This window comes from Pelodiscus sinensis, chromosome 28, assembly GCF_052426305.1.
Source record: "Pelodiscus sinensis isolate ZL-2025 chromosome 28, ASM5242630v1, whole genome shotgun sequence".
Classification (NCBI taxonomy): domain Eukaryota; kingdom Metazoa; phylum Chordata; order Testudines; family Trionychidae; genus Pelodiscus; species Pelodiscus sinensis.
The window spans coordinates 6,525,973-6,550,631 of record NC_143079.1 but is presented as its reverse complement, the minus strand read 5'-3'; the positions used below and the strand labels follow the sequence as shown (position 1 = coordinate 6,550,631).

General features: G+C 62.3%; 1 protein-coding gene across 5 annotated transcripts in view; it reads right to left on the bottom strand.

Moving 5' to 3' along the window:
* The window catches only part of SORBS3 (sorbin and SH3 domain containing 3), a 49,439-nt gene that overhangs the window by 6,756 nt on the left and 18,024 nt on the right, over positions 1-24,659 (bottom strand). For 4 of the 5 annotated variants that reach the window (XM_089773839.1, XM_089773841.1, XM_089773838.1 and 1 more), the window contains exons 2-15: positions 17,042-17,169; positions 16,147-16,392; positions 15,362-15,479; positions 13,217-13,464; positions 12,736-12,799; positions 11,929-11,964; positions 11,410-11,467; positions 9,617-9,713; positions 8,947-9,018; positions 8,466-8,525; positions 7,819-7,905; positions 6,097-6,149; positions 2,875-3,011; positions 458-549 (exon numbers count right to left, since the gene is read on the bottom strand). In XM_089773839.1, the coding sequence (XP_089629965.1) occupies positions 458-549; positions 2,875-3,011; positions 6,097-6,149; positions 7,819-7,905; positions 8,466-8,525; positions 8,947-9,018; positions 9,617-9,713; positions 11,410-11,467; positions 11,929-11,964; positions 12,736-12,799; positions 13,217-13,464; positions 15,362-15,479; positions 16,147-16,392; positions 17,042-17,086 (1,413 nt within the window). In that variant the 5' untranslated portion in view covers positions 17,087-17,169. Of the gene's footprint in view, positions 1-457; positions 550-2,874; positions 3,012-6,096; positions 6,150-7,818; positions 7,906-8,465; positions 8,526-8,946; positions 9,019-9,616; positions 9,714-11,409; positions 11,468-11,928; positions 11,965-12,735; positions 12,800-13,216; positions 13,465-15,361; positions 15,480-16,146; positions 16,393-17,041; positions 17,170-23,302; positions 23,907-24,659 lie in introns of those variants that run through there. The other variant, XM_075910885.2, reaches the window with a different exon arrangement.

Sequence of the window (24,659 nt, the reverse complement as noted above, 5' to 3'; positions counted from 1 at the left end):
CCCCGTGCTCCTGGGCAGTGTTCCCTGTAAGCTGAGCACTTGGGTGGCCACCCCGGAGCAGAGCACCCATAGCCAGCAGCCTGTGTTTCTCCTAGTGGTGCACATCTGCACATGCCTGGGTGCACACAACAAAATTTATTCTGTGCATAGGTGGAAAAAAATTAGCGAACACGTTACTCATGGGTCCCTGCAGATGGCAGCCCCAGCCTCTGGCTTGTTCTCCCCAGGCTCCCTAGTTTTGGCCCCCAGTGCTGGAGCTGGCTCCATAGCCGTGGTTACTCCGCACCACAGCAATCCCCAGAACCAGTGACTGCGGCCAGCCCCGTGTCAGCTGGGTGGATGGTGACCCTGCGGCCCCACCAGCTACAGATGCACCAGCAAGCTCTATGCCTCCTGGTGTCCCTGCTCCGTCCGCTCTGAAGAGAGGACGTTCCCCAGGAGAAAGGCCGGGACTCACCTTCTTTTCTTCTCTCTTCACCGGTCCATCCATCCCCTCCACGGACTTGCTCGCATCAGCCACTGGGCTTTTCCCGGGGTGGCCTAGGGGATCTGCAGAGAACAGGGAGACGATGGGACACACGCAGGTCTCAGGTACCGGGGGTTGCTCTGGATTTGCAGCGATACGGCCCCAGTGGAGATGCGTTCCCCATGCAGCTACCGGGCATGGGGGGGCAGGGGAGGGACTCCCCCCTCCACGGGGCGGAGCTGGAAGGACCAGGACACCTAGGCTCCGAGTGCCTGCACCTCGCCAGGAAGAACGGCAAACTGCCATCCTGCGGTGGCTGGGAGCCAGGAGACCTGGCTCCAGTCTCGGCTCTGCCACTTGTTTGGAGGATCCACCTCCTGTGTGTGTGGTGGGGGGGGGGGGAAACACCCTCATCCTCAGGGTTCGCCAAACCACGGCGAGCCCCACTCACCAGCCGCGCTGTCCCAGCTCACCACGGGCGAGTAGATTACATTATTTGTCAAGTCCTGCTCATCCTTACCCCCGGTCTGACCAACGGGCTCGCTGTCTCACGGTATTAACACTTAGGCTACGTCTAGACTACATTCCTGTCGACAGAGGAATGTCAATGAAGGACTTCGACATTGCAAAGGAAGCGCTGATTTACAAATTTTGCGCTTCATTGGCATAAAGGATTCCGGTCGCTTTTTTGAAGAAGGATTTTTCGAAGGAAAAAAACATGGTCTTGATGCGGTTCTTTCGAAAAAAACCCCACCCTTTTCTGAAAGAACCTGTAAACCTCGTTTTTTCAGGCATTAGGGTTCTTTCGAAAAAGGGTGGGGTTTTTCAAAAGCCCCATGTCTAGACCCCGGGGTTTTTTTTTCCTTCAAAAAATCCTTTTTCGAAAAAGCAATCGGAATCCATTATGCAAATGAAGTGAAAAATTTGTAAATCAGCACTTCATTTGCAATGTCGAAGTCCTTCATTTACATTCCTCTGTCGAAAGAGGAAATTAAAATTAAAATAATGGAGATGCCTATCTCCTAGAACTGGAAGGGACCTTGAAAAGTCATTGAGTCCAGTCCCCTGCCTTCACAGCAGGACCAAGTACCATCCCTGACAAATATTTGCCCCAAATGGCCTCTGCAAGGATTGAACTCATAACCCTGGGTTTAGCAGGCCAATGCTCAAACCACTGAGCTATCCCACCCTAGGAATGTGGTCTAGACGTAGCCTTACAGCCCCGCAGGGCCGCCCAGGGAGGGAGCAAGTGGGGCAATTGCCCCAGGCCCTGTAGGGGCTCCCACGAGAATGTCTGACGTCTGAGACAGGGAGTGCCAGGAAGGGGCCCCCGAAACTGCTTTGCCCCAGGCCCTCTGAATCCTCTGGGCGGCCCTGCAGCCCCCCTCTTCTCAGATCTCAAAGCACTTTACAGAGGAGGCCAGAGTCTTTAGGCCCATTTTACAGTCGGGAAAACAGAGGCCCCAAGCAGGGGAGCGACTCGCCTGAAATTGCCCAGAAGCCCCACAGCAGAACCAGGAATTGAACAAAGTTTCTGAGCCCCGGTCCGATGCTCTATCCACTAGATGACACTACCCATTAGCATTCTCTTGGCAGCTCAGTCACATTCCTCCTCTGCAGCTGCTGGAATAGGCTCAATTGAGCAAATTTTTTAATTCCAGCCAATCCAGCCGCTCCTTCGGGAGCATGACCGGGGATGGCTACTGGGGTATTTCGGCGTGGGGCAGTGCCCAAACGCCATACAGCACAACAGCTTCAGAGCCAGGGCATGGGCTGGGCCAGCAGACAGCTTGGCACAACGTGCTGCTGTATTCTCCAGAATCTCCACTCTCAGGAGTACGTTGTTGCAGCTAGGAACCTTGAGCACGTGAAACACGCACAGGTACCGTGTGCCCGCATCCGCAGCGAGCCGGCCACGATCGCTCAGACAGAGGAGGGACGGCCCCTTCCCCTTCGCGCGGGTCAGCCCAGACGCCAGCTGCAATACGTCCGCGTCGGCAGAGTTCGCTAGGACCACGCTCAAGAGGGCAGAGCGGGGGTTTTTTTGAGTAGCGCTTGAGAGAACAGGGCTGTTCTTCCCCCCACCCCAGTCTGACCCTCGCCCAAACACCTCATGGAAAGGGAGAAACGCTGAGCTGGCTGGGTTGGGTCCGCAGGCCGCCTGAAACCCTGCCACGGGGGGTGCAGAGAAGCGGGTGAAACCAGCGTGTGCAGTGCCTTGCATATGCAGCCTGTCCAAAGGTAGGCCAGGTGGGGACACGTGTCCTTTCCCAGGGGGACAGGAAAGGTTGATGTCAAAGAGGGGGGAACATGGGCATGATTTGGGGGGATTCCCAGCAGACAGACCGGCCCAAGAGAAGGGGGATCGGAGAGGGCGCCCCACAGGCCACACTAGGTACTGGGCTCACCTTTCCTGGGGGGAGACCTGCTCCAATCGCTCATGGCCAGGCCCCCGCTCTCCATGCCGGGGCTGGCAGGCGGGTGGTGTCGGGCAGCGGGGGGGCTCTGCCCCACGGCAGGCTGGGGACGGCGGGTGGACGGCAGGCTGCGGGAGCAGGAGCAGAGAGTCAGAGCCACCCAAAACCTCAGGGAGCCCTTGCCCAAACGCAGGGAGCGGCTCACGGCTGTAGGTAGCGATTCTCCGCCAGGACACGTACCCCCACAGCGACACACAGACCCCAGACAGCCCCCCGCAAACCGGTGCCACGCCTTCGGGCACACCCAGATCCCCGTACTCCCAGGGTGGCTGGCTTGGGGGCGCTAGGGGGTGTAACGCCAGGAGGGTGCTGGCAACAGTGTGTACCCCAACAGGGGTAGGGTCCTGGGGCTCCAGTCTGGGAAGGGAGAGGGCTACCAGGGACAGCCCAGCCCAGCCCTGCCCCCTCAGAGCAGCCGCGGGGCACCTAGCGGGAGCACAGAATCCAACCGCAGCATTACTACTTTGCCAGCGCCATGGCCAGGAGCAGCTGACAAGGGGTGTGTCCCGGCTGGGTCCCACCTCCACTGCCCATGGAAAACAAACTCGCCCCGTCCCTGGAACAGGCCTGGAGTCCCTTGCGCAGCCCAACCTGGCTGCCAGGCAACCTGCCACGCAGCCCCTGCTCTCAGCCTGCTGCCCTCCCTCCCGCCCCCAGACAGAGCCAGACCCCTGCCCCCACAGCCAGCCCAGCACTGCCTGGGCCCCCTTCAATGCTCTATGAGCGGCGGGGAGGAGGGTCAGACTCCTAGGTTCTCCTAGAAGCTCCAGGAGGTTGTGGGAGGGGAGTGGGGGATGGCGTGGGGAGGAGGGGTCTACTGGGGGGGGGAGAGACTTGGTGGTCGGGACTCCTGGGTGCTATTCAAACTTCCTGGAGCGGGGTGGGGCTAGTGGATGAGGGGGGGTCCAGACTCCTGGGGTCTATGTGGAGCTCCAGGGCGGGGTTAGTGGGGGGGGGGGGTCCAGACTCCTGGGGTCTATGTGGAGCTCCAGGGCGGGGTTAGTGGGGGGGGGGGGTCCAGACTCCTGGGGTCTATGTGGAGCTCCAAGGCGGGGTTAGTTGGGGGGGGGGGGGGGGGCCGACTCCTGGGGTCTATGTGGAGCTCCAGGGCGGGGGGGGGGATTCCTGGGGTCTATGTGGAGCTCCAGGGTGGGGTTAGTGGGGGGGGGGTCCAGACTCCAGGGGTCTATGTGGAGCTCCAGGGCAGGGTTAGTGGGGGGGGGTCCAGACTCCAGGGGTCTATGTGGAGCTCCAGGGCGGGGTTAGTGCGGGGGGGGGGGGGGCGGATTCCTGGGGTCTATGTGGAGCTCCAGGGTGGGGTTAGTGGGGGGGGGGGGGTCCGACTCCAGGGGTCTATGTGGAGCTCCAGGGCGGGGTTAGTGGGGGGGTCCAGTCTCCTGGGGTCTATGTGGAGCTCCAGGGTGGGGTTAGTGGGGGGGTCCAGACTCCTGGGGTCTATGTGGAGCTCCAGGGTGGGGTTAGTGGGGGGGGGGTCCGACTCCAGGGGTCTATGTGGAGCTCCAGGGCGGGGTTAGTGCGGGGGGGGGGGGGCGGATTCCTGGGGTCTATGTGGAGCTCCAGGGCGGGGTTAGTGCGGGGGGGGGGGGGCGGATTCCTGGGGTCTATGTGGAGCTCCAGAGCGGGGTTAGTGGGGGGGGGGGCGGATTCCTGGGGTCTATGTGGAGCTCCAGGGCGGGGTTAGTGGGGGGGGTCCAGACTCCAGGGGTCTATGTGGAGCTCCAGGGCGGGGTTAGTGGGGGGGGGGGCGGATTCCTGGGGTCTATGTGGAGCTCCAGGGCGGGGTTAGTGGGGGGGGCGGATTCCTGGGGTCTGGCTCCAGCTGGGGGAAGGAGGGGAGCCAGGAATTCGCGTTCCTGCCTTGCAGCTGCCCGCTCCTCGCCCCTCGGCCAGCGGGCCCGCAGCGCGCCGCCTACCTACCCTGGCAGCCGGGCGGGCAGCTCCGCTCCGCTCCCTTCCCTTCCCCGGCTCGGCAGGAAGCACCGAGGCAGCAACGCGCAGCTGGAGGCTGCAGCCACTTGGCTAAAGTTTAACTTGGAGTTTCTTAAAGGGGCCGCTCCGCTTTGCCGGCACCTGAGTGATGCAGGGGGAGGGAGAGCAGGACAGCGGCCCGGGGGCACCCTGCCCTCTGCCCCCCCCCTCCCCCGGTCCAAAGACCGAGTGGGCTTCCTGACTCACATCCTGCCCTCCCCACCAAGGCAGGAAAGCGAAGGCCTGGCTTCTCCCACCCATTGTTTATGGTAGGACCTACAAGAAGTGGTGTGTTTATATGGTTGTGACTATTTTCTTCCACTGTTTGATCGGAGGAAGTGGGTCTGGCCCACGAAAGCTCCTCACCTATTAAACCAGCTTGTTAGTCTTTAAAGTGCTACCTTGTCCTGCCTAGTGTGTTTATGTTTGATTTCTGTGGCTGCGGGGACAGGCTCTGAGGCTTCCGGGGGGTGGAATTCTGCTGGGCTCCTTGAACTCCCCCTCCTCCTCCCTCTCCCGGGCACCCCCGTATGACTGATGATGAGAGGGAGGCGGGAACCGCCCCGGATTCTGATCTGCTCCAAACTGAAAGTGCATGGAAAGAGCAGGCCGCGCCCATGCCGGGAAACATCTGCCTGGCTCTGGGTTGGGACCAGGCCGAGATCCACGTGAGCCACGGCTGGAGAGCCCCTGGCGCGGGGGCATGCGGCAGGGGGGCCCGGGCAGCAGCCTGGCCCCGAGGCCCCTGGGGAGGCATCGCGCTTTCCCCCTCGGGGTCACAGGCGCAGGGAGTAAGACGGCCCCGCTGGAAGACGGCGCTGGTCCCAGCCCGGTGCCGACTCTCCCTGCCTGGCAGGTGTGAGCACCCCCCTCGCCAGCCCGGCCCGTCACTCCCCTCACAGCCAATCCTCCATCCCTGCCCCAACTCCCCTCCCTGCTCCCACCACACCCTTCCTGCCCCTCGCTCCCCCGCCCTCCCTTCTGCTCTCCCTCTCTCCCCCTTTCCTGCACCTCTCCTAATCCGCTCCGAGCGCTCCATCCCCAGGCCGCTGGGTGGACCCAGCTGCTTGCAGGATGACGCCGGCTCACCAAGGCTGCCTCACCTGGGCGGGGGCCCCCCGGCGGGCCAGCCCGAGCCCCCCCATTTGAGCTGGCTGTACTCACCGGGCGGCGGAGGCTGGGCAATGGGAGCTAGCGCAGGGAGCCGCGGAGGAAGCCTGCAGGGAGAGACGGAGAGGGAGCAAGGGGGGGAGAGAAAATTAATCATCCAAGAGGCTGAGTTTTGTGTGGGACGCGGGAGTCTAACTCCTGGCAGAGAGGAGCCAAGAATGAGCCAGCAGGGAGAGCGGGCCCAGCGGGCGCGGGGGGAGGGAGAGCCAGTGGGGCCAGAACAAGGTCCTAGAGTCCAATATTTCTGTGGGGAAGCTGGGGGGGGGGGGTCCCAGTGCCTTGGGGGACAACTGCAAGGGAAGCAGGCAATCAGAGAGGGCCAGGTGCTCAGTGCCAGGGAGACAGGGGGAGGCTCGGAGATGGGGCGCCAGGCCGGAGGGAGCCCCAGGAGGGGGACGGAGGGTGTGACTGACGAGTCCCGTAAGCTCCCAAGCTGCCCCCCAAACCCGGGGCCCAAGGCTGCGGGGGCTGCCAGGGCAACCAGGTTGGGGACTGGTTCTTTCCATCGGGGCTGGGCGAGGCTGGCAGACAGGCGGACGTGTTAGAACAACAACAGAGGGGTAAAGGAAGCGCCTGTCTGGGGACAGGCGGCAGAGGGGATTAGGCAGAGGCACGGCTGTGCGGGCAGGCAGGTAGGCAGGTGCTACACAAGAGCGAGACAGAACGTGCCTTTGGGGGCACAGAGGGAGGGCGGGGAGAGCGGTGGAGAGGCCGGGCCTGGTGCCCAGCGTGGCTATGGGCAGAGAGGGCCGCTGGCCGCTCTGGACAAGGCTTGGACACCCACAGGGCAGGTGCGGATCCGGGCTGGGGGCTGGCTTGGCCAGGTCAGGCCCGTGCGACCTGCGCCCGCTGGTGGAGGGGTCTGTTCCCATACGCCCGGTGCTGGGCTACCCTAGTGCTGCCCCCCTGTCCCAGCCAGCGAGTCCAGCTGCTGGCAACATCTCCATTTGGCACAGGGCAAATGCCAAGCTACTGACTCCTGATGAGACTGAGGTTGTGTGAGCGTGTGGGCCCCACTCCCTGCCCCAGCTCACCCCCCCAACCTCTGGCTAGATCAGTCAGTGTGCCTGAGGGGAGAGGGTGGCCTTGTATCCCTGTGACCCAAGAACCTCTTAATGCTGGTTGGCAGGGGGCCCAGAGAGCAATGTTCCTTCTAATTTGCCATCTATGTGCGGAATAAATTTTGTTATGTGCACCAAATCATGTGCAGATGTGCACCACCCGTAGAAACACACACTGCCAGCTGTGGGCGCTCTGCTAATCAGCTGGGCAGCATTTGACTGCCTCCTGGGTGGCCGCCCAGGCGCTCAGCTTACAGGGAACACTGCCGGAGAGGTTCGCCTCTGGTAGGTCCGTCATTCTCCAAAGAACATCCAGGGAGGTCTCCCACAAAAGCCAGTGCCTCAAAGGGAAGTGTAGGAGCCAGGGCTGCCTATAGACAACATGTGCCCGCACGGGGCCGGCAGCAGACAGGATGTCAGCTCAGGGCTGTGAGCTGACCTAGGGGTGCTATTTACACCGGCAGCCAAGAGAGGTGAAGTCAAGAGGAAAATCATCCCCCCACCCAGCAGCCCCACCTCCCAACTCCTACAGCCAGCAGCACAAGCCCCAGGAGGTACCGGTGGGTCCTGCGGGGTGGGAGAGAGAAGAGGATGAGGGAAGCGCGAGCGGTACTGGCCCCCGGCACGTGGCCTGGCCAAGCAGAGCTGGGGGTACCTCGCGAGGGTCCCACTGTGTCTCCATGGCTTTCATGTCCTCGTCTAGCGCCTCGCTAAGCTGCTTTAGCTCTCTCTCCAGTAGCACCTGGGGGGGCAAGGTGCAGACGGCGCGTCACAGTCTCGGAGGGGCCGATGCTGCGAGTGACCCTGCCCGGTGGTGCCGGGGCTGCACCTTGGCCTGGTGACACCGTGATGGTGCGGCGGTAAGAGGGCGTGGCCCCCTGGCGACGGGGGGGGGGGGGGCGGTGCCCCGGGGTGAGGATGCCACGGTGCTGTGGCCACGTGGCTTTTCTCCTTCCAGCCCAGGAGCCTGTGCTGACCAATTTGAAACACCCCCCGACCCCCACCCCCGTCGCCTCAGCAGTGTCTCTGCTGCATGAGGGCTGGCCTCCCCTGGCGCGGAGGGCGGGCGGAGGAAAACAAAAGCGCCCTGCTGCATGGAAGCCAGCACACAGCTGCGAAGTGGGGGCGGGGGGGCTGGGCGTGCACATTGTAGGGGAGGGTCCATCGCTCGGCCGTGACCCCTCCCCGCTCCCAGGCACTTTGCAAGCGCTGGGCTGGCTGCATCCCAGGGCAGAGGCGGCCTCGGCGTGGCGAGCGCGTGCCTGGCACAGGCCCTGCCCGTCCCGGCGGCGCGGCACTTACCTCGATGGGCTGGGACGGCGGGGGAGGCTCCGCGGGGACCGTGGCCAGCGTCTTCCTAGGCTGCAAAAGTCAACGGGGGCAGCAATCGGCAAAGCTCCCTCCCCAGCCTGCTCCCTGGGGTCAAACGGCCCGAACCCCAGGAGGATCGGAGGGATCCTGCACTGCAAGGAGGGCCGTGAGCTCACCCTGGGCGGGGGCAGGGCGGGCGGGCGTGGGGTCCCCCGGCACGCGGAGCGAGCCAAGCGGGGCGTCACAGGGGCTGGGACACTCAGGGCCCATGGAACAAGCCGAGAAGCAGGAGCCAGGTCCCTCCCGGAGTCCTTGGGCGCCCCCGGAGACGGGGATTGGGTTTGGGCAGACGCTGACGGGACATGGCAGGAGATGGGGGAGGCAGCGGGACTCTGGGGGACCTGAGATAGCGGCAGGCAGCCCTCTCAATCCCACAGCCCCCTAGCAGCTTTGAGGGGCGGGGGGCCCTTACCAAGCTCCCTGTCTCCAGCTCCTTCAGAAACTGGTACCAGCTCTCTCCACTTCCCGAGCGGGGCTCAGCAGCCTGGAGTCAGGACAGAGCCACACTAGCACATTCCTACGTCCGGCCCCTGCCAGCCAGATGGGCCCAGCCTCACCCTTCACAGCAGCCAGGCACGTGGCAGGGTCTCCCCGAGCCTCCCACACCCGCACACGTGACACGCGAGCCCACGGCATAGCGCCACCAGCCGCCTCACGCAGACACGCACACGCTAGCATCCCTCGTGCACATGTGCACACCATGCCGTGCCACGCTGTAACCCCCCCCCCCACATACACACATTGTAGCAGCCTGCCCACCACGTGCCACGGAGGCAGAGGGCAGGGGGGATGAGCAAACAGCAGCTTGTGGACAGCTCCGGGGCCGACCCCCCCGGGCAGGAGGGGCTGCCCCAGGACAGATCCCCAGAGATAAATACAGGCGGGAGACTCCACTGGAGTTAGAGCTGCCAGAGCTTCGCTTCCTGCACCCCAGTGTCTCAGCCCGTCCCCCGTTAGTGCCGACCCCCTGGGAGATGCCCCCTCCCACAAGCTGCCCAGCTGACGTGAGCTAAGCTGTGCGGATGCACATCAGTGCCAAGGGCGCCTGCCAGAGCAGGGCCAGGGCAGGGAAGGCTCCCTACCGGGTTGGGATGGTCAAGGACGGACGATTTCCCGGGTTCGTAGTCGAAAATGCTCCTGGGCTCCTGGGCTGCATCGGCGGCTGCCTGCTGGCCCCCCCTGCAGGAAAGAGGAGTGGGGTGAATGCAGCTCTACCCTGCTGCCAGCCCCCGCGGGCATCCCAACGTGCTTGCCAAGGACCAGCTCGCCCCTGGCACCGCTACTCCCTTCGCCCCTCTCACGGCAGGGCCTCACGCTCCCTGCCCCCCCCCCCCCCCCGATCGCAGGCGACACAGAGGGGCACATGGCCTGGAGCCCCACATCTCCCTGCAGCATGGGGCCCCCTAGTGCTGTGCTGGGCCAGTGCTGACCATGAGGGGACAGCGCCCCCTACTGTGCCACCCACCCCACTGCCAATAGCACGGCCCCCTAGTGCTGTGCTGGGCCAGTGCTGACCATGAGGGGACAGCGCCCCCTACTGTGCCACCCACCCCACTGCCGATAGCACGGCCCCCTAGTGCTGCGCTGGGCCAGTGCTGACCGTGAGGGGACAGCGCCCCCTACTGTGCCACCCACCCCACTGCCGATAGCACGGCCCCCTAGTGCTGCGCTGGGCCAGTGCTGACCGTGAGGGGACAGCGCCCCCTACTGTGCCACCCACCCCACTGCCGATAGCACGGCCCCCTAGTTCTGCGCTGGGCCAGTGCTTACACAGGGGACAGCGCCCCCTACTGTGCCACCCACCCCACTCCTAATAGCACGGCCCCATAGTGCTGCGCTGGGCCAGTGCTTACACAGGGGACAGCGCCCCCTACTGTGCCACCCACCCCACTCCCAATAGCACGGTCCCCTAGTGCTGCGCTGGGCCAGTGCTTACACAGGGGACAGCGCCCCCTACTGTGGCTGCTGCTTAACAAGGGATGGGAACCCGTTGCTGCCAGGGCCCCAGACAGACCCGGCTTGTGGCAGTCACCAGCAGCAGGGGGAAAAGGCTCCAACAAACTTCATTTTCCAACCTGGGGGAAGGTTTCTATGGAAGAGGAGCAGCCCCGCCTGGCCTGTATTGCAGGGACACCCACCTGGGCCCAAAGAACAGGAAAAGCTGGTGTGGATGGGGGGCAGGGATTGCTTCCACACAGTGCCGTTATCCAGTGGAACTCACCGCCGCAGGACGTTGCTGCTGAGGCCAGTAGTTTGAAATTTGTATTGGTCGCTTTCTGTGAAGAGCCTGCCCCTGCCCCCCTAGCTAGGCTCAGATGAGAAAGGCCCTCAGTTCTCATCCTTCAAGGTACAAGCTGGATGTGGGGTAATGTACAGTGGGATACCCCAGCAATCAACTCTAAACCATCGTGTGCTGGCCACGGTCAGAGCCAGGATAGCTGGCTTGACCGGCCAATGGTCTGTTCCAGCTGATGAGGTTAGACTGCTGAGCCCCTAGACAGTTATTTGGTCTGGTGCGGCCAGGACTAGCTGGGCCAATGGTCCATCCCGGGGCAGAGGTACTACCCTAAAGGCACCATTGGTCTGGCCCGGTGCATCTGAGCGGGAGTTACAGGCTCAGACAGGCCCAGGGGGCGGATGCTGAGAGAGGTGGACTAAGTACCAATGGCTCTTTCCAGTCAGGCAGGGAGGCCGGAGGGGCTAAGTCTTGGGGGGGGGGGTCCTGTCCAGGGGCCTGAGGCCCGCTCTGGAGCTGCAATGTTGTCGCTCTTCCTTTCCCCCCATGGCGCTCAGGCCTGGCTCTTCCCCTCCCCGCCTCCGGCTTGCGGGTCCTCCCTCCCCGTGCTCCCACCCCCCAGCCCACGGCTGCACTCACCAGTCCAGGCCATTGGGCAGGCAAGCAGAGTCAAGGGGCGCGAGACCTGTTGGTGGCTCTGGGGGAGACAAGTGGGTCAGTGCCCCCTGCGGAAAGGGGGCGGAGCCGACTCCCAGAGGGTCAGGCAAGGGCCTGTGTGCTCCGGCAGGGCACCACTCCAGTGCCCAGCATCCCCCGCCCCCCCCAGGGGAGAGACCAGCAACCTGGCCACCTGCTCTCTCTGGGCTGCAGGGAGCAAGTGAGGGGCGTCCTGGGGTGCTTCCCCAGTGAACCCCCCCCCCCCCGTGCTCCCTCTGAACACCAGGGCAGGAGCTACTGCAGGGGGTCTCGATGGACACCCCAAACCTTTCCCCCTATTAACAAGGGGGCAGGGGCTGGAGAGAGGAGCTGCGGCCCCTATGATCCCAAGCCCTTCTCTATGCAGAAAAGGGTGAGAAGACCCTGGGGGTGCGGGGCCCTGCTCTCAGTCCTGTTGTTCAAGGGCACCTCCCACCCCAGCGAGCGGGCTGCGCTGCTTACCCGTGCGGCGGTGGAAATCCCAGTCCAGCTGCGGTTCTGGAAGAGGAGGGAGATTGGGGTGAGCTAACGTCCGGTGTGGCCCATGCTGGGGGGGCCGAAATCAGCCCCCCAGCTTGCAACTTTCTCTGCCTTGTCTGCTAGGACATGGGCTCCCTCCCCCAACCCAGCAAGCAGGACACAGGGGGCGCGGGGGAGCAGGAAATGCCTGGTCTAGCCCAGGGAGCAGCAGGGATGTGGCCAGGGACCGGCACAGGGACAGGGAGCGGCAGGGATGTGGCCAGGGACCGGCACAGGGACAGGGAGCGGCAGGGATGTGGCCAGGGACCGGCACAGGGACAGGGAGCGGCAGGGATGTGGCCAGGGACCGGCACAGGGACAGGGAGCGGCAGGGATGTGGCCAGGGACCGGCACAGGGACAGGGAGCGGCAGGGATGTGGCCAGGGACCGGCACAGGGACAGGGAGCGGCAGGGATGTGGCCAGGGACCGGCACAGGGACAGGGAGCGGCAGGGACGTGGCCAGGGACCGGCACAGGGACAGGGAGCGGCAGGGATGTGGCCAGGGACCGGCACAGGGACAGGAAGCAGCAGGGATGTGGCCAGGGACCGGCACAGGGACAGGGAGCGACAGGGATGTGGCCAGGGACCGGCACAGGGACAGGGAGCGGCAGGGACTTTTGTCCCATGCGGAGGACAGACCCATGCGTAGGGGAGGATGACACAGTTACATGCCCCATGGGAGGGCGCAAGAGGTGGGGGGCCCAGGCAGCCCCTGCACCAAGGGGAGTGGAGGGAGGAAGTGCCCTTACCTGGGAGCTTGCGGTGGATCTGCTGGAACATGCTGCGGTACCAGTCCCGGGGCCTGTCCACGCTCTGCCGTGGGAGCACACACACGGGGCGTCAGGGGCAGAGCCCCGCAGCACGGAGACAAGGAGGGAGCCGAAAGTTACCGCGGGGTGGATACGCCACGGGGGGGGGGGGAGGAGAAGGGTGGGAACTGACCCCACCAGGCGTCCAATGTTGGCCAGACTTTGGATTTAACTCGTATGCAAATGATGCCACCTCCTGCAGCACAGCGCCCCCTAGCGCACTGGGATGCAGGGGAGAGCACCCCCTACTGGTCTCCCCAGCTCTCTGCCTGTGACACCGGTGCCCTGCTGGGACCTGGGGGTCAGCACAGGCTTCAAGAAGAGCCCCCTACCCTTCAGCCCTGCACCCCATTGCGCCTCACTAGGGACCCACACTTCCCTCCCCTGCAGCCCAGCCCGGCCACTCCCTGCCTGGACTCACAGATCGCGATGCAATCGGCATCCCCGACTCGTCCACTGGGCCAATCCCGTCATACTTCACCCATCGCTTGTCCTTTCTCTTGCTGTCCTTGGTCCAGGTGGCTGACCAGGGGGCTGGGCGGGGTGCAGGTGGGGGGCCATTCTGCAGGGGGCTCAGTGCTGACCCGGCTGGGGGGAGAGGGACAGGCACCACCTGGGCACTTGGCTTCTTCATTTCTTTGGCAGGCCAGGTCTGGTACCAGTCACTCACTGCAGACAGGGCGGGGGGAGAGACCCAGAGAGTTTCAGGCCATGGCAGTCAAAGATTTATGGGTCGTGCTGTGCCAGAAGGCCTGGGTGTTGAGCACAATAGTAACCCCATTGATAACAGGGCCCATGCCCCCAGGACAGACACCCAGGCTGCCAGACAGACTGCCACAGCAAGGCTCCAGGGAGCCAGGGTGCTATTTTCAATGGAAGACTGAAGTAAGGACAGATGAATAAGATGGGGACTGTTCAGCATAGAAAAGAGGAGACTGATGGGAGACAGGATCACGGTCTATAACAGTGTTTATAGACACACACACAGTCGGAGGTGTGCTACGGAGAGAAAAGAATTCCAAATGGCCCTTAAAGGGACAAGCCTCAATTTTTTTTATTTTTTTTTTGCACAACAGCTTTTCCCTGGCGGCTTTTTTTTTTTTCTGAACAAAATAATCCTTGGTGTTCCCCATAAAAAAAAAATATTTTTTGGTGTTCCTCGGTCTCAAAAAGTTTAAGAAACACTGGTCTATAACATCATGCCTAGTGTGGAGAAAGTGAATAGGGAAAAGTTATTTACTTGTTCCCACGACTCAACAACCGGGGGTCACCAAATGAAATTAATAGGTGGCAGGTTTAAAACAGGGATGTAAAATCCCGGTTAATCAGTTAAACATTAGGTGACCTAATGTTTAACCAGTTAACCAACTAAAGCGGGATCCAGGCTGGGGACCCCTCCAACCCAGCAGCAGCAGCCCCCAGCCTGCGGGTCTCCTACCCCCCAGTCCCATGCTGGGACTGGGACTGGGGTTGGGAGCCAGCTCCCAGCCCCTGCATGGGGATGGGGGTTGCCATCAGCTCTCAGCCCCTGCCAGAGCTCAAAGCGGGCCCCCTGCAAGGCCGAGGCAGCCCCTTCCCATGGCAGGCGGGAAGCTGCTCCACATCCCTTCAGTTAACGGTTAACCAAAACTGGTAGGCAGCACCCATTAACTGGTTAACCTTTCATATCCCTAGTTTAACACAAACCAAAGGCAGTAGTTCTTCACACAGTGCACAGTCAACCTGTGGAACTCCTTGCCAGAGGATGTAGTGAAGACCAGGACATCAGTAGGGTTCAGAAAAGAGCTAGATAAATTCCAGGAGTACAGGTCCATCAATGACTGTTAGCCAGGACTGGTGGGAATGGTGTTTGCCAGAAGCTGGGAAGGGGCGACAGAGGAGGGACCACTTGATGATTCTCTGTTCGGTTCACTGCCTCTGGGGCCCCTGGTGCTGGCCACTGTGGGCAGACGGGACACTGGGCTGGACGGACCTTTGGTCTGACCCAGTCCGGCTGCTCTTAGGCTCCTATGAGGCTCCAGATGGGCACTCAGTCTCCCCCCCACCACTCTAAACCGGCTGGAAGAGGCGGCTCCAAGGAGCTCTGGGGCACTCGACACGGTGAGCCACGGTGAGCCGACCGGTGGCGATGGGCTGTTCCAGATGGGGACATGCCCAGACCCCCCGACTGCCCGGGACTACCCAGCCCGAGACGGGGGCACGTCCGTCCTGGCACTTAGGGGCCACACCAGCCCACTCCCCCAGGCTGCTCTCAGCTTGGTCAGTCAGGGCTGGCCAGGGGGAGAAGCTGGGCCTGGATTTTAACGTCTCCTGCTTGTCAGTGGCAGCACGCTGCCCGTGAGAACGCTCTGTCCTCCCCTGCCCTTTCGGGGGGACCTCCAGCTTGCACCTTCGCCTGCTGCTGGGGGGATGCACGGAGACAGCTGCACCTTGAGAGCTGGGGTCCGGCCGCCCCATGGTCCCCAGAAACGGCACTGGCTGGAAAGGGCTTTTGAGCCAGGAGGGGTCTCACAAGTCTCCTTGCCAGGCCCCACGGTCTATGGGGCACGGCCCTGGCTGGCATTACCTGAGCTCCCGGGGGCTGTTCTCCTCGGCTCGGTGGCGCCGTTGCACGCTAGGCGGGGAGCCGTGTCATAGAACTCAAAGTTCAGGGTGTTGGAGCCACAGTTACGGATCACGGTCACCTGGGGAGGAGGGGGGGAGGGAAGCAACGTGGTTTTGCTGGGCAGGGCGCAGCAGGCACCAAGGAGTCAGGGTGCAGCGCCCAGTGGATCTCAGCAGGCTGGGGTTGATGGGGGGCACCAGAGTCACAGCCCGCTGGGAACTGGAGAGCAGCTGCTGCGGTGACAGGGAGAGGGGCAACATTTGCCTCAGTTTCCCTTGTGATTTTGGAGCTAGCCGCACATAACAACAGGTTATGGAGTCTGGCCTTTGGAGGAGGCGGAACGTGTCTCCCACCTGCCCACACGGGCCCCAACACGGCACAGCAAAGAGACTCCCCCTAGAGCGTCCCGCTCCCAGGTCACCGGTTCAACTCCGGCCTCGGCTGGCCGGCACCGAAACCCATCACTGTCCAATGACCGCTTGGCGGCATAGGGAGGGTCTCAGAGCAGTTCCCAGAGGGCAAAGCACCTACGATACCAAAGCAACCGTCCCCTTGGTGCTTGCTGCTTGTGAGCAGCCCAGGGCCGAATGGGCCTGTGGGATACGGGGGAGGCATGCAGGGTATGTGGGACCGGCGGTGGGTCAGTCTCCAGGCTGACTTTGGGGCAGAGACCCTGCAGGGACATCGGGGCTGCTCGCTCAGGCCGCTCTGTCTCCTCTCTCCAGGCAGAGCAGGGCTCCACTCACCCGCCGCGGCCTGTGCTGCAGCAGGGCCCCCGGGGCCGGCAGAGCGGTCGTGGCTGCGGGGGCAGCAGGAAGGAACTCCCTCTTCTGGAGGTGCGATGGGACGGAGTCCTGCAAGCTGAGGCCTCGGGTCGCATGGGGGTTCAGGCAGGCCCCGGAGGGAGAGGAGAGACTGGAGGGGAAGCAGCTGCTGTCCCCTGCCCTGGGTCTGTCCCGCAGGGGGGGAGCCCCAGGTGCCCTGAATGTCCCCTGCAGAGGAGAGAGAAGAGGCTGAAGAAACTCTTCTGCTGGGCAGGTTCTGGTACCTGACTCCGCTGGGCCACTCCAGAGCCAATCCTGCCTCCCAAACTGCAGGACCTGCTCCATCCCTGGGACGGCTGGTGTTGGGTGGGGAGAGGGGACAGGACTCAAACCCACCACCCGGCGCCCCCGAGGTTAGTGCCTTAGCCTGCCCCCTGTGTGAGGGGCAGGAGTTGAGAAGAGGAGACTGATAGAGCCAGGTGCTGGGCATTTCTAATACCACGTGCCAATCTCCGCGGATGCCCCTCAGCCCTGCCAGGCCAGCCCTGGGTCCCCAGGCCCTTGGAGGTCCCTCAGTCCCCACCCTCAGCCCCTCCTGCTATTCCAGCCGCGGTGGGGAGGCGAGACCTCAGGCAGGTACGGTGTGGTGGTAACACACAGGCAAACCGGGACTCCATGGCAGAGCCGGGCCTAGAACCCACGCATCCTGACGCCCAGGCCTAGTAGAGCCTATGTGGTCCCACTCCCCTGGCCAGCAAAAGATTGTTCCTAGCAGCTGGCTCTAGCGTCCCTGGCTCCAGCAGTGGGGTTTCCCATGCTCCCTGGGGCCCGCCGCGAAGGGAAACACAACACCAGCTCCGAGGAGCCGACGCCTTACGCTCCGGGGCTGCAGCGTCCCAGATCCGGGTGCCTGGAACGCCATCGCTGTCTCATGCCTCTCAGCTGCCCGGGATCACGGGGCGGGGCGGAGCCGGGAGGCCAGCCCGGCAGGGATCCCGCGGGGCCCTGCAACACAGAGGGAAAGAGATGGGGCGGTGGCACCAGTCAGAGCGGCCGGACGAGACCCCTCGGGCCCAGAAAGGGAGGGTCCGGCAGCCTGGGACGACGTGGGGCTCGCGGGGCGGGGGAGCCCAGCAGCGCTAGCAGACAGCAGGAGGGAATTGGGGATGGATTCCGTGTCCCTCCTTCCCTGCGACCACAGCTCCAGCCGGATGCCGGCCCGTGGGCGCTGCGCTCTGGGGAAACAAAGTCCCCGTCCGTGGCTGGTGGGGAGCCATCGCGGGGTCAGCGCCTACCCCCGTCCCTGTTGCCACGACAACGCCCCCCTGAACAGGCTTCAGTCAGTGGGCACGGGGCTCCGCCAGGGAGCGATGCCAGGTTGCATCTGGCCTTCCTGGAGACCTGGTTTCCCTGCCCTGCTCCGGCGCTTGCCCCAGGACGAGCTGTGGGATTGTGGGGCTCCCCCTCTTCCTCATTCTCCGCATACCAGGCTCAGCAGCCACCCCCGCGGACCATGGGGGGAGGCAGGAGAGATGACAGCCCCCTCCTGGAGGCTGCCCCGACGAGCAGAGCCAAGCTCGGCGCCAAGTCAGCACCGTTCGGGCCGTGCCGCCCGCTGGGGCGCCCCTCTTGGCTTGGAGTGTTGTGGGCACAGGACAGCCCCTCGTCCACCCACGGCCACGAGGGGAGGGGGGAGGATGGGGGGTTGACGTGGGAGCAGGAATCGTGGTGGCAGGTATGCTGGGGGGAAGGAACAGCCTTCCCAAACCGCCAGCCTGGCCCTGCCCATAATTTTCCCCTTGAGAATGCCTACCAGGGGCGGAGGGGCAGGGGCCATGCTCCCCACCCTCCCCGTGCTCCATGGGCGGGGCCTGGGCAGAGGGGGCGGGGTTGCGGGGCTTGCTTCCCCCAGCCCTACCATCACCCACCGCCCATGATAGGACAGCTCCCACCTTCGGGCCTAGCTCCACGGAGAGGGAAGGGCAGACCCCAGGCCTAGACCCTCCCCACAGCTGGTCCCCATGCCCACTGCATGGGGGCAGAAATCCACTGCACGTGCATCTCCTCCCTAGCTTGCTCAGTCCAGACCAGGGGGGTGCGCTCCCCAGTTCCCCCCCCCCCAGCAAGGCAGCCCCAGGTGCAGCGGAGGTGCAGGCTAGAACACCAGATGCAACAACACGCTGCGATTTGCACGGCCTGGCCCTGGAAACCCTGGCGAGCGCAGGGGGAAAGACACCGGTTCCCAGGCTCTTCCAGCCAACAGAAACACAGCCACTCGTAGGGGACGCAGGCCCAGCCCAGGCGTAACTCGTTAACCCTGTCATGGCTGGAATAACACAACTGTGCACAGAGAGACTGGGGGAGGAGGAGCTATGTGTGGGGGGGGGGCAGACGAGGCGCCTAGGAGCCAATGGGAATGGGGGACATTGGTGTGAGGGGGAGGAGAGGGTGGGAAGGGAAGAGAGGAGGCGCCACAAGGAGGCAGCTGGCACTGATTGGGCAAAGGGACGTGGAACAAGGAGCCAAGGGGTGGAAGGGTGAATTAGGGGGGTCAGGCAAGAATTGGGATGGGCTCTGTCAATAGAATGGGACAAGGAGTCAGAACCAATGTTCCCTCTAATTTTTCCCCTCCCTGTGCAGAATAAATTTTGTTCTGTGCACCCAGGCATGTGCGGACGTGCACCACCAGCAGAAACACACGTTGCCAGCTATGGGCGCTCTGCCAATCATCTGGGCAGCACATGAATCTCTCCTGGATGGCCACCCAAGCCCTGAGCTTCCAGGGAACACAGGTCAAGAGTGCCGAGACAGGACAGGAACAGGTCAGAGGGGAACGGGCAGAAGTCTGCGCCCACTGCAGTGCACGGCCCTCCCAGGCCTGGAACGGTGCCCCAGGTGCCTGGTCCATCTGGGGGATTGTAACAGGGGGCACAACCAGCCCCCCTTCTTTACAGGGTTACTTCCCTCCTCTTACAGGAAGAGTCAGTCCTCAGCTAGGAGGCCTCCAGCTTCCTCCCTGCCTGCCACTGGCAGCGGCTGTGCTCCTTCCCAGTCCCCATAGTCCTGGGCTCGTCGTCACGCTGCAGGTGTTGCTGATCTCAGGCCGCCATCAGGCCTTTCCAGTAGTTCCCCTTGATTGCAGCTGACAGAGCCGGGGCTACTTAGGAGTTCTTGCACCAGCATCCGGCTACAAGGATGCCAGCCTACTACTGCTACCAGTCACTGAGAGCTCAAGCGGCAGAGGTCTGCATGGTGGACTAAAGCTTCCATACTGCCTTTAATGACAGAATCGCACGTGCGCGCCTGTGTATGTGTGTGCACAATACTACATAAAACAGAAAGACTGGATCCCATACGTGTGTGCGTGTGCGTGTGCGTGTGTGTGTGTGTGTACGCAATACTACATAAAACAGAAAGACTGGATCCCATACGTGTGTGCGTGTGTGTATATGCAATACTACATAAAACAGAAGGACAGGATCCGATACGTGTGTGTGTGTGTGTGTGTGTGTGTACGCAATACTACATAAAACAGAAGGACAGGATCTGATACGTGTGTGTGTGTGTGTGTGTGTGTGTGTGCGTGTGTATACGCAATACTACATAAAACAGAAGGACAGGATCCGATACATGTGTGTGTGTGTGTGTGTGTGTCTATGTGTGTGTATACGCAATACTACATAAAACAGAAGGACAGGATCTGATACGTGTGTGTGTGTATGTGTGTATACGCAATACTACATAAAACAGAAGGACAGGATCCGATACGTGTGTGTGTGTGTGTGTGTGTGTACGTGTGTGTATACGCAATACTACATAAAACAGAAGGACAGGATCCGATATGTGTGTGTATGTGTGTGTATACGCAATACTACATAAAACAGAAGGACAGGATCTGATACGTGTGTGTGTGTGTGTGTGTATGTGTGTATACGCAATACTACATAAAACAGAAGGACAGGATCCGATACGTGTGTGTGTGTGTGTGTGTGTATACGCAATACTACATAAAACAGAAGGACAGGATCCGATACGTGTGTGTGTGTGTGTGTGTGTGTGTGTACGCAATACTACATAAAACAGAAGGACAGGATCTGATACGTGTGTGTGTGTGTGTGTGTGTGTGTGTGTGTGTGTATACGCAATACTACATAAAACAGAAGGACAGGATCTGATACGTGTGTGTGTGTGTGTGTGTGTGTGTGTGTGTGTGTGTGTGTATACGCAATACTACATAAAACAGAAAAAAACCCAAACCCATTAGTAACTGACAGATTCAGACACCAAAACATTCCAGTATTTGTGGTTGCATCCGTTTGTCACTCTACACAAACACACACTCATCCTGTCTCTTTTATCTCCCTCGCCCACATTGGCAGCATGGGAGGTGATGCCGTGTTTGTCTCCAACAGTGGGGCTGCCAGTTCCCACTCTGCTGTTTTCCCCTGCCTCCTCGGGCCCAGATGTCTCTGGTGCTGTGGCCATTAACTCAGCAGGGGTGAGCAGGAAGGGGAGAAGATGGAGAGGGAAGAAACCAGCCTGAAGAAAAGAAATTCAGGTCACCACCGACAAACCCAGCTGGGATTCCGCTGCAGGCATTATTCAGAGAACGCTAAAGCTGGAAGGGACCTCGAGAGGTCACCAAGTCCGGTCCCCCGCCCTCACGGCAGGACCAAGCACCATCTAGACCATCCCTGACAGGTGTCTGTCCAGCCTGCTCTCAAATATTTCCAGAGATGGAGAGTCCACAACCCCACTAGGCAATTTATTCCAGTGTTTAGCCACCCTGACAGTGAGGCAGGTTTTCCTAATGTCCAACCTAAACCTCCCTTGCTGCAGTTTAAGCCCCTTGCTCCTTGTCCTGTCCTCAGAGGTTACAGAGACTGATGTTTCTCCCTCCTCCTTGTAACACCAAAAGGGTGTTTAAAAGGTACTTAAAAGAGGTACTTGAAAACCACTATCATGTCCCGTCTCCTCTCTTCCAAAGGAAACAAGCCCAGGTCTTTCAGTCTTCCCTCCTAGCTCATGTCTTTTAGACCTTTAATCATTTGTGTTGCTCTTCTCTGGACCTTCTCCAGTTTCTCCCCATCTTTCTTGAAACGTGGCTCCCAGAACTGGACACACGACCCCAACTGAGGCCTAATCCGCGCAGAGTACAGTGGGAGAACGACGTCTCGCGTTGTGCTCACCACGCTCCTGCGGGTACAACCCAGAATGACGTTTGCTTTTTTTGCAACAAGTGCCCCACGGTCCTGTCTGAGCAAAAAGCCTTCTCCCCAGACAGGTTTTGAACGCCGGCCAGTTTTTCTCTCTCTGTTCCCAGCCAGCTGGCTGCTGCCTCCCTGTGGCCAAGCTCAGAGGCCGGTAAGGGGGCGACTCTGGGTGGGTACTGACAAGGCAATTCTCAAGGCAGAGCGGAGGGGCTGGGCATGGGAGGATCTGAGGTTGCCCCGACTCCTGCCTGCCTGGAGCTCCGGCTGCAGTTAGGGCTGGGGCGGGGAGGCGGGGGAGCTGTGAATAAGGAGATGGAGTCTCTAGGGCAGAAACACACATCACGAGGCCCCGCGCTCACTGTTCCCGTTCCAGCTGGAGCCCCGCCCCAGGATGTGAGCGGAGTCTTCCCGGGGAGCCCCACTCTGACCTAGCTTCACCTCCCTGGAAGGGGACACCCCTCCTCCTCCCCTCAGCACCCCCCTCCTGCCAGCTGGGCACCCCCCGACGGCAGGAAACTCGCTGGAAACTCTGGCAGGAGAGCGGTGCCCCGCAGGGCGCGGGGGGAGGGAGCAGCGTTTGGTGCGCTGCTGGTGTCCAAATATTTCCGCAGCCAAGTGCCGCCCCAGCGCAAACAGGGCAGAGAAAGGCAAGGCCAGCGGGAGGGGGCCGGGCCAGCGTGTCGGAGCACGAGAACAATCCGGAGGGGAGGGAAAACTTCGCGCTGGGGCTGAGGCAGGGATGAGTCACGGCTATAACACAGAGCAGGGCCTGGCGCTGCCCCAAGGACAGGAGAGGGAGGGAGGGAGGGATGCTAGCCAGGGAGGAAGGATTCCAGCGGCTCCCCAGCTGCTCTGCTCTTTCCAGGCAACGTACCGATCCCTTCCCCAGCCCCTCGCCCGCTTAGGTAACGAGCTGCTCAACATGCAACAGAGCCGGACGGGGCGGGGGCCTCTGCCCTGACGTCCAGAGATTAAGAGGGAAAGAGGCTCGGAGCTTTCGGGTGCAGGTGGCAGCTGGAACCCTGAGCCCATTAGAATTGGAGCGCCGGCGGGACGCCCCACGGCTCCACGGGCTGGGGGGGCCCATGTGTCACAGTCCGTGCTGACTGCCCTCTGCTCTGCCCCTTCCAGGGGAGTGGAGCCAGCCCCCCAGACCTTGCCCCTGGGCCTGCAGTGGCTGTCGGCCCCGCTGGCAAGGGAGTGGGGTCTAGTGGGTTCGATCTGCGGGGGAGGCGGGAAAGCAGGACTCCTGGGTTCTTTTCTTGCAGTACCACTGACCTGCTGAGTGACCCTGGCCAGTCACTGTCCTGTTCTGTTCTTTACTTTCCCATCTGTGAAATGGGCACAGGCTTTATCTGCCCAGGGCACAAGGGGTTGGGAGAGGTAATGAGCAAAGCACTCGAACATGCCTGTGCTCAGTGCCACTGCCACACAACCCCCCCTCTCCGCCACTGCTGCCCTGCCCTGCAGCACGGCCTTTGTCTTGATCCACGAAAGTCTTACCTAGTCGCAGGCCTGAACCAGCAACCTCGCCCCTACAGTGCTCCCTCTCTGCCCCGCCACCTCCCTCACACTGTATCCTGCCACCCGCCCCATCACACCCCCACCGCACCCCATCCTACAGCCACCCTGCCCCTGCTTCCAGCCCCGCTGCACTCCTTCCTTCAACCCCCCCCCCCCCCCAACACCACCCCACCCCTTCCCCTCTCTGCCCCATCACCTCCCTCACACTGTATCCGGCCCCTCGCCCCATTGCACCCCCACCTACAGCTCCGCTGCACCCTTTCCTACAACCCCCCTACCCCACCGCACCCCTTCCCAGGACCATTCCAACACTGCTCCCCACCCTGCCCATCCACCCCTGTGTGCGCCGTTCTCCCATGAGGTCCCCCCCTCCTCAACGTCCCCCCCCACCCCCAGCTCACCGGAACCGGGGAGGCATCGTGGGGGCAGCGATGAGCCTCTTGTCGTTCCCGGTTCCCGGTCTCTGGCTGCTCCTGGCTTTGAACCCCGGGCCAGGGACCCCCCTGCCGTGCAGGCTGCCGAGGCCTCGCGCCGGAGCCTGCTGGGCTCCCACCTCCAGACCTGCGGCCTCGGGCCCGTAGCCGCCCCCCTCTCTCCCGGAGCCGCTCAGCGACTGGCACCCCCGGGCCCTGCCAGCCTCCCGCCTGCCTGCAGAGCTGCCTTTGTCACGGCACAAAGGCCTCTGTGGGGGCGGGAGGGAGATTCCTCTCCCGGCCAGGCTCCTGCTCGATGGCTCACTCGCTCCCTGGCAGGGGGGGCACCACCCTCGGCCTGTGGGAGCAGCTGGGTGAGGAGGTGCCAAGGGCATTCGGCACAGAGGCCTGTGCCCCGGGGGCTGCCCAGGGCAATGCTGGTGCTTGGCACATGGGGGGCAGCGGAGGGCCAGGTGCGAGGCGGAACGGGGTGGAACACCACCTGCAGAAAGGGCCCCTCTCGGGACCACGAGCTCTTCAGTTCTCACTGCTCCTGTGGCCCTCTCACCGTCCTCGTGCCCCTCTCACCGTCCTCATGCCCCTCTCATGGTCCTCGTGCCCCTCTCCCCATCCTCGTGCCCCTCTCATGGTCCTCGTGTCCCTCTCCCCATCCTCGTGCCCCTCTCACTGGCCGCATGCCCCTCTCACCATCCTCGTGCCCCTCTCATGGTCCTCGTGCCCCTCTCACCATCCTCGTGCCCCTCTCACTGGCCTCATGCCCCTCTCACCGTCCTCGTGCCCCTCTCATGGTCCTCGTGCCCCTCTCACTGGCCTCATGCCCCTCTCACCATCCTCGTGCCCCTCTCACTGGCCTCATGCCCCTCTCACCATCCTCGTGCCCCTCTCATGATCCTCGTGCCCCTCTCACCATCCTCGTGCTCCTCTCACGGTCCTTGTGCCTCTCTCATCATCCTTGTGCCCCTCACAGTCCTCGTGCCCCTCTCACGGTCCTCATGCCCCTCTCACCGTCCTCGTGCTCCTCTCATGGTCCTTGTGCCCCTCTCACCGTCCTCATGCCCCTCTCACCATCCTCGTGCCCCTCTCACTGGCCTCATGCCCCTCTCACCATCCTCGTGCTCCTCTCATGGTCCTTGTGCCCCTCTCACCATCCTCGTGCCCCTCTCACCATCCTCGTGCCCCTCTCACTGGCCTCATGCCCCTCTCACCATCCTCGTGCTCCTCTCATGGTCCTTGTGCCTCTCTCATGGTCCTCGTGCCCCTCTCACCATCCTCGTGCTCCTCTCATGGTCCTTGTGCCCCTCTCACCATCCTCGTGCCCCTCTCA